The following is a 12,129-nucleotide window of genomic DNA, read 5'->3' as shown; positions in this document are numbered from 1 at the left end:
ATACCCATCCCTACTCAGGACCATGACAATATTAAGTAATCCAAAGTATTGTAACGGAATACGTTACAAATAACATTTTGTGCCATGTATTCTGTAATCTGTAGTGGAATACATTTAAAAGGCTCCTTCCCAACACTGCTTTCTGGAGGAAACCAGGTCTTGTTAGGTGAGACGGCATCCATCCCACTTTGGATGGAGCAGATTTCTAGAAGTCTGGCTACATGGCTATGGAAGAAAGCAGTCCTACATATTTATTTAATATGTGCATTGAAGAACATATCCTGGTCAAAAATGACTCCAAGATTCTTCACAATGTTACTAGAGGCCAAGGTAATGCCATCCACCACTGGGTTTTTGGGAAAAATTGAAGACTAATGAATCTGTAAATAAATAAACTGTTGTGTTGGGTGTATTACAGAAGCGATTTCATTCTCCGTGCTAGCTAATGCAAATGGTCACATAAACCTTTCTGTTTTCAAGTGAGTAATAAATAAATCAGCTATTTCTGACTCAGCTGGTATTAATTGTGTTCTTGTATGTATTAACATTGAGACTGGTGAATTGTATATAGAGGTTATCTTTTGGGTTAAAAAAGCCTTCTGATGTCAGAATTGAGTTGAGTGTTTCACTCTCCAATAATGAATTACCTGAGCTTATTTTTTCTACCTCTGCTCATTGAAAGTCTGAGCTCTGTTTCTGAGTTAGCAAACATGATAACGACTTTACCTGAATTAGGTGCTTCAAAGACTGTTTCTGCTAAAGCCAAGCCATTATTGTTTGAGCCTATAGGGGCTAAAACTGTTAAAGTTTTTGAGAAATGAATAATAACATACCCGAGTCTCATCAGCAACTGCTCATTGTGTGTCTCAGTCAGCTCATTCTAAGTCCATTGGTGATATTCCTAAGCAAGCCCTAGCAGAGCACTGCTTATTATGCTCCTGAGCCTGGATTCCCAGAGACTGTTTACTCTTCACTGCCTACATTCCTAAGACTGTTAGTAAGGCATATGTGCAGGTCCTTCCAGACAATATTTATGTATCACAACTTGCACTCTTAGAGACTGATGATCTACCCGGGGCCTCCCCTGAGTATGAGAACCCTACACCCATCCTCACTCCCTGAATGGGGGTGGCTAGGGTCCAGCTTGTTCCTGCACCCAATGTTTTTTTCCCAGGGTGGGGGCAGGTGGGTCCCAGCTGCAGCGTCAGTCTCTAAGGAGATCTGCATGTTCTGCAGCGCTGCCATAGCCTCCACAGTCAGCTATGAGTCCAGTCCTAGCCTACGCAACCTTCACTTGCATCGGCTGGGGCTGGCATCAGCTTTTTGCGTCCCCCGAGTCTTCAATATCCCTGGCTCCTCAGCAGAACCTATCGGTCCCATGCCACCTAAGTCAAAGGTTCCCGCTCTGCCTGAGAGTGCAGGGCCTGAGCCAGAATTCAATGTCCCATGGCATTTGAGTCACAGAGGGGTCCTCACCGACACTGTCATAGGTGGATTCACAGGGGACATAAGTTTAACACAGAAGGGAAACCCTTCTGACGGGAAGAGCAGTGGAGCAGCCAAGGGAAGTAGTAAACATAAACACGAGTTGCTAAAACTATAATTTATTTTTAAAGAAAGCACTAAAATACTCTGGCCAGGCAGGAACATGAAGTTAAAAACATTAAAAGTAATTAAAACTATACAGCCAAAATGCAATGGCCTAAGCCATGGAGGTCAAGTCCCATAAAAATCCAAACGGTGCAGAAACCAACAGGATCGTCGCCGTCCTGTCTGCCTCTTCATTCTGGTGCCAACTAGAAAAAGGAGAGAGGGCCAGCGGCAGTCACCATTCTTAGATTCCACTGGAGGTTCGTCTTAGACGGGATAGATCGGGACTTACCCTGGATGGGCAGAGCCCCTAACTCCGCCCACCACTGTGTTGTGCTTCACACGCGTAGCCATAATTTCACCGTCCCGGGGACATAAGGCACCATCCCGCTGCCTCTTAATCCCCTGCCGTGGGCCTCTCTCGGCGAGGAGCTACCTCCTGTCAACACCAACACAGACCTCTCCGCTCAGCCCCGATCACTCTCTCCAGTGTGCGGTCGTCTGCGATCTCCGGTCTCGTTCTCCTTTGCCGCATGCCTCGGCCTGCTGCCTATAGCCGGGCATCTGTGCCGCTCTGCACGGCCGTCGCCCACACCGGTTACCACGCCATGTCTCTCCTCCTCTTCCCCTCTCACGCTCTCTCTTATTAAATAGCTATCTCCAACCCCAGGTGTGCCAGGTTAATGATCAGGAAGGGGGCGGTGGAATGGGCATCCCCCCGGAACAAATCACATAACACAACATAAGCATGCAAAAACCCAATACAATAAAACACTACACGCTAAAAATATCAAAGAATAAAACTCATCACTACATGCAAGCAAATAAAAATATCAACTTAAACTTTGTCCATTCCACCCTGTGACATCACCATCAGTGTCCAGCCAAGCCACCAATAGTGCTCGGTCACCTTCACTGATGGCAGCCTCCAGAGCTGTCCTGTTTCCTCCCACATTGATGCTGGCCCCAGGCCAAACCACCAGAGGTGGTCCACCTTTGCTAGCCACCTCTTTGCCGATCAGTGAAACTTCATGACTGGTTTCCCGGACAATTCTCTTTTCTCTAAACTCCTCTGTGATAGTGCCTGGGTCCATTTTATGGTTAGAGTATACCGTCACAAATTGCAACGGGTGATGTGTGTTAAGAACCAAATGCAGACATGTAAGGCAGGCTGTGGTAAACTCACGAGCCATTTGGCTGTAGGGAAAAATACAATGTAGAATATAAAGCACAAAACGAAACTCAAAGCCGTAAACTGGGAAGTGATACTTGGGCAAGGAGGGACTGGAGCTGAGAGACAAAAGGGAAGATGAACTGACACTCTGACAAAAGGAGAGTGAGACAATAGCTGTGTCCCAAAATGTCGGCTGCATCCTTCAGAGGCCACATTTGAAGGCCGATTACATCACAGCCAGGCGACGAAGGCTGACCCAATTCGTCGACTCCTTCAAATGCAGCCTACGTTTTGGGACACAGCTAATACACATACAGGTGGGTGATTAGGGGAAGTGGAGACCGCTGTGGAGAACATGACACAGGTGAACCAAATCAGAGCAGACGAGACAAAGGAAGCAAAACTAAAAGCAAAGCACAAGGAGCACAAATTCTCTCAAAGTAAAACAGGAAGTAATAATTAAACAGAGAAAACACAATCACCTTAATGAAATTAATACAAGCAACTTGACAGAGGAGGGCAAAATACTAAGGGAACACAGAGAGTGGCAAAACATTAACTAACCATGGGGAACACAGGGAAGGCAGGACAAACTAAAACAGGAATACAATGCAAACTACTATAAGCAAGAAAGGAGCAAAAACTAGTTGGACTCAAAATAAAAGATTACTACAAATACCAAAATCAACCAACAAAGGATATAACAGAAGTTGTAGACTAATACATGAAATGTAAACTTAAGTAAACAATTTAACAGAACTTTAAAACCCAAAAACACAGAATGCTGGGCAGCAGGTTGCAGACCATGACATCCAGCAGCCTTGTGGTTTGTCCAGATGCAGCTTTGCAACCATAAATCATGCTGCAATGTTCTTTTCAGAGAGAAGATGATTTCTCCTGAAATCCCTTCAGCCATATTTGTTCAGTGTGTTTCAAATTGTGCTGTTGTGATGGCATCAGCCACACATGGGTAAATCAGTCCATTTGTTCACTTTATTAGTTTGGTTTGCAGTTTTTTTCCATTAATATAATTCATTAATCATTTTATTTAAACCGAACACTGATTTTATGAGGCGCACGCATAATAGCATTGTGTGGTTTTTCTAAAAATGTTTTCTGTTATATTAATTATGTTTCTCTTTCTTTGAGTTACCTGGTTTTGGGCGGTGGCTGTTTCCTGTCTGGGCAAAAGGCGTGGCTGAGGAGCCTGAGAACAAAATGCCTGCTCAGCAGGGCCAACGTTGTGCTTATCAGGAACAGGGGTGTTTTAGGTTTACTTATGTTATTCTGTGCTTAGTTAATATTAGTGTGTGTTTTTATTTTCCCCTATTGTGTGTAAATGGTTTGGCCAAACCACTATAAAAGCTACCCTCTTGTCTTTGTATCTAGGTCAGTTTGTGAGTTAAGTTGTGTTCACTTTGTTTGTTTAAGTTTCTAGAAATTACTTTTTGTGGAGTTATATTTAGTTGGCCTCTTTTATGGGCCTGCTAGTTATGTTTTTGAATTTTGTCTTTTGAACTTTTTTGAGGGTTAAAATGAAGAAAACCCTTTTTGAAGACATTTTTTCCTGTGTCCTCTATGCTTTGGCTGCTTGGTCCCTCACAGCTGTCATGAACTTACACTTTTAACCTGCTTCTCACAGGACTGTAAACACACAGTGGGCTAAAGCTTTAACAAAAAACAGGTACCAGCATGCTACAGGAAAAATTCATACAATTATTAGGAATAATTAAGATTGGGACTTCTGCAATATCACAAATATTCAAAGCCTCTAGGAAAATTGCCATCAGAAAAATAATGAAATCAAAACTTAAACCAAGACTCCAAATATTAACAGACCTCAGCACTGTGACACCACAGAGTGGAATAGAGAAAAGATAACAATAAATATCTAAAATTGATGCAGAAAGCCTGAGTGCATCAACACATTATTTTTCACTTGAAATTGACCCTGTGATGCTGAGTTAGATACGCAGTTAATAAAATTAATGAATGGATGTTTTCTGAGAAAAAACATGATTTCTTCCAGACAAAGAAAGTGAAAGTGTCTGATGATGAAACTTTTCATGGGAGGTACTACAAACCCTTAACTAATGTGTAGCAATGTTCAAAGGACACTAATATCCATGGAAGTGATTGTCAGTGATTGTCAGGGATCTTCTTTGGGTGACTACAAACACGCTGTATAAACACCAGTGTTACCTTGAAGACCAGGAAGTTGAACTTGGCGGTGTCACGGCTGTTGTTGTAGTTGACAGACGGCGATGCATCGGGCACTAAGATGGTGACCGAATGATTCCTCTTCACCAGCTCCTCTATGATGTTCCGCATGTTCAACCAATGGCTGAACTCTCCCGGAAATGCCAGAACATGGCCACCATGTACTGTGGAGACGGGATGAAGGAGCAGGAGGGTGAGGGAAAGAAGAAGAAGAGGAAGAGACGTGGAAACCTGCATCATGTGTGAAACAACAAAAAGATCCTGAGTTTGTGAGCAAATCCAGTCAGACTGAAACTGCAGGTCCAGAGTCCAATCTGCTCAGAGGTCAGCTACAGGTGAGAGCTGTGCTCTGATTGGATGACAACACAAAGCCTGAGGCAAACACAGAAACCTGTTTATTCATTGTCCTGCTGGACCTCACTCACAGTTTCTCAAGTTTTCTCATTTCTTAGAGGTTCATCAGAGTCAGTGCTCAGTTCAGATAACATTTTTTACAGCAGGTGACTTTAACCACAGGCTCAGAACTGCAATTTTTTCATTATCAGACTTAGTCTGTGAAAATATAAATAAAGCCACTCACGGTAACTATGTTTGCTGAAAACCCTCTGCAGTGTGACTGACTCTAAGTAACATTTACATTTAGAGTAGTGAACCACACAGCAGCACCCAGGAAAAACTCCAGTACAGCAGTTTATTTCCACATCCTTTAGTTTTACAGGTTTCTCACTGTGATCAGGACCTTTCTGTCCAAGGAGACTTCTGCACAATCAACATGTATAGCCAGAATACACAGATACAGCGATTAAGAAATGCTGGTGCAGGTGTGACCTCTGATACATAAATATAATCTTTGAAAATGTTCCAGTGGAAAAGGAGAGCTTTATGTGAGCACTGTGTTTGACTGTAAGTGGATGTGATTGGTTAGTGTAAGAAACTCATAAAGACTGCACAATGCTGCTCTCTTCAGCTTGTGAGGGCAGACCATCCCGATTTTTACATACAAAGGTGAGCAGGGAAAGAATCACTTGTAACAAAAAAAAAACAAAAAAACTGAAGCTTCAACATTTCTGTATAAAACTCATATTGATATGTGCTCAGCATTGTGATAAAATTTTATCTAGTATCCAACGAGTCATTAAATCTTCATAGAGATTTTAAAAATTCCATTTTATGACATCAAAGAGTTCAGATATAAATATAAACTGCAAGCTTGAAATCCTCAGGTGACCTCATGAACAGCATGTTCTCAGTTTAATCAGAACGTGTTAGGCATGTCCAGGGATGGATCCCTGTGGAACACCATTAGTTATGGAAAGGGATTCTGAAATGTTTAGATATTAAGTCCTAATGAAGATGAAACCAGTTAATCTGTGTTTAACCTGTTAAACACAGATTAAATGCAATCCCCAAATAGGACTCAGGTGAGGTCAGTTTTCTGGGTGATTTTTAAGGAGTTTTCTAAACACTGGCATAGTCAGTTAATTTCAGTATCAGGCACAAAAAAAAAACATGTTTGTTTTTATGTGTTAAATATTGTTTCAATCAGTAGTAAATGCTGGTCTGTAAATCAGGTCATGGGTTAATTTAAATATTCTCCTCCCTATGTTTTGTGCCTTGAACAGGGTCAGCTGATAATGTTTCCCATCTTTCGTACATAGTCTTGTTACTAGACTCTCCTTTGTAAATACCAACAGGACGGTGCAAACAGGAAATCTCTCTTCAGTCCTTCTTCTCTCTTCCTGCTCGCCGTCTGCACTGCCGCAGGATGCAGCGTATCCCCACCCACCACAAAGCAGCGACGGTCATCAAAGCAATCAGCAGGGCAGCACCGGTGTCCAAGCTGTGGTACTGGAACCAGTTCAGGTCGTATGATGCCAACTGCAGATACCTAGCTCCACCGTGTCGCATCACAAACTCCACCCAGAAGACGGCGGTACTCAGTGGCGTTACTGGCTGGTCGCGGTGCACCGCTGACAGATGCTGCATGTTGGTCCTGTAGCTGTGCATGGTAAACAAACAGGAAGTCATATGACAGTTTCACTGTTAAACAGTAGTGCACTTTTATTGTGAAGGAATCAGGTCAAAGACAGGAAATGGGGCGACCGTGGCTCAGGGGGTTGGGAATCGCATCTGTAACCGGAAGGTCGCTATATAAATCCAATCCATTATTATTAAATAAAATGTTATTAAACAGGTCCAAATGTCCAAAGATGAAACTATTAACAGGAAATATACAAACACAATTCCACACTAAAATCACCTTTACCTTGGCTGGTTTGTGACGACGTGCAGCGCCTCTGCCAGCTCCTCAGCTGTCAGATGGTTGAAGTCCAGGACGATGGCGGTGCCGAGGCGGCTCATACGGGCGAGATTATCAGGCTGATCGCCAAACAGCGGCATGCCCACCAGAGGCACGCCGTGAAACACAGCTTCATATAGACTGTTAGTGCCGCCGTGTGTCACGAATGCCTTTGTCTTTGGGTGGCCTGAGGACAAAAAAAATACAGAGCTTTTATTGTGAAAGAACATCTTTTTGCAAATATTGATTATGTTAGTTTCCATTTCTGAGTCAAAACTTACCAAAGATTCTCACACTCAAATAAACACTTGGGCATCACTGAGAGTTAAAAACAGCCAAAATTCTTTCATCCTCAATGAAATGATCTGTTTGGCTTCTCTCACACCTGTTTAAATAAAGTTTAACATACAGGCATCCAAGATTTATAAAATTTAACAGAGTTTAAAGTTAACGGGAAGTCAGCTAGTTAGCTTCTATGTAAAGATACACCATGCACTGACAGAGATTTCTACCCCCCCCCCAACCACCACCAAAAACATAAAATATACTGTTATCACTTCGGACATAAATGATAAGCCATCCACAGGAGGATTATCATCCACGCAGGAGGAGTCTGGACCTGGAAGGAGGCTTGGTATGTTGCCACTTAGCAAGTGAATAAGAGGCCTATTTGAGCTTTTATTTTGAAATTCCATGACATTATGAATGAGTCATACCCAGCAGGTCGTTCTGAGGGATCCAATCAGAAATCTTCGTGTTTGGAGCCGATGCAGTTGGAGCCTCGCCACGGTAACGCCAAATCACCTGAAAGGTAGAAAACACTCTTCAAGTCAAAGATGAAACAAACCATCTGAGCTTCTTCTGCCTGCAGGTATTTTTTTGATGATTATTGCAGAAAGTAATCAATGATGCAATCAATATCTGCTGACAGCCCAGTCCCTGATTGTTTGTCTGTGAGTAGGTGGAGCTTCTGACCTTCTGTGGGATCTGACCGAAGGCGGTGGCGATGATGTTAGCGTGCTGCATCGTCAGGTTGGTTACCATGGAGCCGAAGGAAGCCACAATTATGCCGGCATCACCTGAACTCTGCACAAATGCCTCCAGGTCCTGGAAGATGTGACATCATCATTACATCAACACTCACCTGTCCCATTTCAGTATAAAAGTGTGTGCAATCAGAGCTCACACCTCTGGCAGCTGATTGGCTGGTTTGCAGTGTAGACCGCCCACGTATTTGAAGTTTGGTGGGGTCGGCCGTGGCGTCTCAATGTCCCAGAACGTCCTGATGAGCCACACGTCGGCCTTCCCCATAGTCTCACACACACTGCTGGGAGTTCCTGTCCATACAGGAAAGAAGGGATATGACTTCAAAATAAAAGTTTGTACAGGTCCATAGTTATTTGGACAAGGATGGTTTCTATAATTCTGCATCTGTGCACCAATATAACGGACTTTACATCAAACCATCGAGATGTGACTAAGTGCAGTCTTCCAGCTTTAATTCAGGGTTTAACTTCAGTCTAACATTAACAGTTCATGAATTACAGACATTTTTTACACAGTCCCTCATTCTCAGAGGATCTAAAAATAACGTTACAAACAAATTAAATTTTACATCAAAGGACAGTTCTCACTACTTGATGAAAATCCTTTGACTGATGAAGAACCCACAGATCAAATGCTGTCTCTTCCTCCAGCTGCTGCTGGTTTCTGCTCTCTGCCTTCAGTTTTGTACTTGAATGCTGAAATGTTGCTCTGCTGGTCTGAGATCAGCTGACTGACTCAGTCATTAAAGAGTATCTTTGGGTTGTTTTGCAGTTTGCTTTGGCTCATCATTGTCTGCTCTGTGAAGCTCAGTGTGATCAGTTCTACAGCATCAATGTGAATGTGAGCAGAGAGTAAGACTGTCGTTGTACTGGTTTTCATCTTTGATTTGTTTTCATACCTAATTACTAAGAGAAAGATCACGTGTGATCTCATTAGGATAGGGGTTTGTGTTGGTGTGTGGGGCTGTAGCCTGTAGGTTTATATTGTTAAATGCTGATTATGAGACAGTGTGTTTCAAATCATTTTACAGAGTAACATGAAAGTAACATAATGAGAATGTCTTTCTCCTGGGTGTAATTAAGTAATGTACTGCATTACTTTTAGGAAAAGTGTTCTGTAAGGGGAAATACCTCCAACATGCACAAACATGTGACCCACAGCATGTAATTAATTTGCATGAATGTAATGTCTTTGATATGCTGCTTAGAGATGGTGGTGACTCTCAAAGTGGAGTCAGTGGGAATCTATAAGTGATATTAACAATAGAATCGGAATTGCAAAATTCTTATCAATTCCCATCCCTAAGGAAGACAGTCTTTAACATCACATCCTCATATCTTAATCTTTGCAATCCTTATTTTCAGCTCACATCATGGAAAGTGTAGGTGTTTATTCCTTCAAATAAATACTGCTGTAACATCTTTGCTCTGTGGACCTCTGATTATTTTGGATGTGCTCAGATGGTTATCAGAAAGACATTAAGCCACCACTGCACTGTTCATCAGTGAGCTGTCTGAAGACTTTTGACATGAGTGTAAACATATCTGTGAGCTCCCAAAAAGTTGATTCTGTTCATCTTGAAATAGCCTTTCCAGTGGGAGAAATGTTACATCATCATCATCTAAGTGACTTCTTCAGCCTCAGCTGACTGCAGGCTTCCCCAACCTTATACATTTGCACAATGACTGAAACTAGCACCATTGACGAACAATGGCTGTAAGGTCAGTTTCTTGATCATTAATATGGACATTGTCATGATCATTGATTAAATGCAGATCCACAGTCTATTCAGACCTACAGGCCAGTGGACACTCTTTCAATGATGAGGATGTACACACCCTGGACAGGGAGGAACGCTGGTTTGAGCGCAGAGTCAAAGAGGCCAGGGAAAGACCATCTCTGAATCGAGGAGGGGGCCTAAGGATACATCTTTTGCCATCTTACAATGCTGTTTTTGCATTTATTCCCTAACTCTCTTTGAATGGTACTCATGGATCAATGATCAATGGTCACTAATGAATCATCAATGGTCTTTTTCAGTGGTTGTTGATCAATGGTCATGACGATTTGTATATTAATGATTATGAAACTGACCTCACAGCCCATTGTTCGTCACTAGTGCTAGTTTCAGTTATTATTCAAATATACTCTTTATAAGGTTGGGGAAACCTGCAGTCATCTAAGACTGAAGAAGTCACCTGAAATCGTCTTTCACCCACTGAAAACGTCCAGATGAACAGAATCAACGTTTTGGGATTTTCCTACCTGAATATTGAGCATGCATCCAGAAATTTCTGTGAGCTGTTATTTTAGTTAAACTCTGAATCAAAGCTGAATATCTGCCTTCAGTCACATAATGATAGTTTATTTAAACCCTGTGTGATGCCCTCAGAGTGGAGACATAACTCTTGACCTCTGACCTTTGATCTCCCTGTAGTATTGATCGAGCGTCAGCTTCCAGGTCAGTTCGCTTACTGCTGACGACCCCACATATATCACCATGTTGACCAGCCTCTCACTGAGTGTCATGTGGTCGTTGTATGAGAGAGGAGCTAACGGGACGTAGGATGGCGGTGCGGGGGCGTGGCCACAGTGTCGCTCAAAAACACTGCCGAAGCTGAAGCGCATTGAGATGATGAGTGGCACACTGAGCAAGTCTGCCACCAGGTCACCACACATTGCCATCGAGTCCTGCAAGATGACGTCAAAGCTGGTGTGGCGCAGAGTCGCCATCAGCTGCTTGTTCCTCAGCATTCCGTCACACTGCTGCCTCCCGAAGTCCAGGAAGTGCAGTATCCAGGAAGCCGTCTTTAGGAACTTCTGCAGTGGTGAAGACAAGTGCGCCTCATACATGGAGAAACGCATCAATTCCTGCATAAGGTCCAGATACTCCTGCCGGCTGTACGACACCTGCAGGAGGAAACACCTGATCAGGTCATTGATTCTATATCAGCTACGCCCAAAAAAAACAATGAAAAAAATGCTTTTCTCTGATTTTCAGGTCTGAAATGAGACAAACACGGAGAGGTGTCTGTGGGTAATCAGGGGGAAGGACGGGAAATTAAAGTTACTCAGAACCATTACTTCACAGTGATTGTCAGGGATCTTCTTTGGGTGACTACAAACACGCTGTATAAACACCAGTGTTACCTTGAAGACCAGGAAGTTGAACTTGGCGGTGTCACGGCTGTTGTTGTAGTTGACAGACGGCGATGCATCGGGCACTAAGATGGTGACCGAATGATTCCTCTTCACCAGCTCCTCTATGATGTTCCGCATGTTCAACCAATGGCTGAACTCTCCCGGAAATGCCAGAACATGGCCACCATGTACGGGGAGACGGGATGAAGGAGCAGGAGTGTGAGGGAAAGAAGAAGAAGAGGAAGAGGAAGAGATGTGGAAACCTGCATCATGTGTGAAACAACAAAAAGATCCTGAGTTTGTGAGCAAATCCAGTCAGACTGAAACTGCATGTCCAGAGTCCAATCCGCTCAGAGGTCAGCTGCAGGTGAGAGCTCTGATTGGACAGCATGATTGGCCTGCTTCAAGGCAAACACAGAAACCTGTTTATCCATTGTCCTGCTGGACCTCACTCACGGTTTTTAGAGTCAGCTCAGGTAAAATGACACAGTAACACATATCACAGAATAAAACTTTAACCACAGCCTGAGCAGCTTCATATTCATCTCTCAGTCTGTGAGAATATTAAATATCAAGAGTCAGACTGTACATGAAACACACTCTTGCTTTAATCAGAGGCGGAGCCAGACATTTGAAACAGTAGTATGCATGTGGGATT

The 12,129-nt window shown here is 43.0% G+C and overlaps 2 protein-coding genes across 2 annotated transcripts in view; both read right to left on the bottom strand.

Moving 5' to 3' along the window:
* Positions 1–5,262, bottom strand: part of LOC102196884 (UDP-glucuronosyltransferase 2A1-like) — a 13,910-nt gene extending 8,648 nt beyond the window's left edge. The window contains exon 1 of the mRNA XM_005750732.1: positions 4,967–5,262. Coding sequence (XP_005750789.1) covers positions 4,967–5,224 — 258 coding nt within the window. The 5' untranslated portion in view covers positions 5,225–5,262. The remainder of the gene's footprint in view (positions 1–4,966) is intronic.
* Positions 5,263–5,661: 399 nt separating this feature from the next.
* LOC102196602 (UDP-glucuronosyltransferase 2C1-like) overlaps positions 5,662–12,129 on the bottom strand; it is an 8,659-nt gene continuing 2,191 nt past the window's right edge. Inside the window, exons 2-8 of the mRNA XM_013915298.1 lie at positions 11,481–11,734; positions 10,751–11,240; positions 8,472–8,620; positions 8,259–8,390; positions 8,000–8,087; positions 7,251–7,470; positions 5,662–6,983 (exon numbers count right to left, since the gene is read on the bottom strand). Of these exons, the coding sequence (XP_013770752.1) occupies positions 6,704–6,983; positions 7,251–7,470; positions 8,000–8,087; positions 8,259–8,390; positions 8,472–8,620; positions 10,751–11,240; positions 11,481–11,734 (1,613 nt within the window). The 3' untranslated portion in view covers positions 5,662–6,703. The remainder of the gene's footprint in view (positions 6,984–7,250; positions 7,471–7,999; positions 8,088–8,258; positions 8,391–8,471; positions 8,621–10,750; positions 11,241–11,480; positions 11,735–12,129) is intronic.

Source organism: Pundamilia nyererei, unplaced genomic scaffold (genome assembly GCF_000239375.1).
Source record: "Pundamilia nyererei isolate P.nyererei 1_Seehausen unplaced genomic scaffold, PunNye1.0 scaffold00285, whole genome shotgun sequence".
In the NCBI taxonomy this organism is placed as follows: domain Eukaryota; kingdom Metazoa; phylum Chordata; class Actinopteri; order Cichliformes; family Cichlidae; genus Pundamilia; species Pundamilia nyererei.
This window is presented reverse-complemented; position numbering and strand designations above follow the sequence as displayed.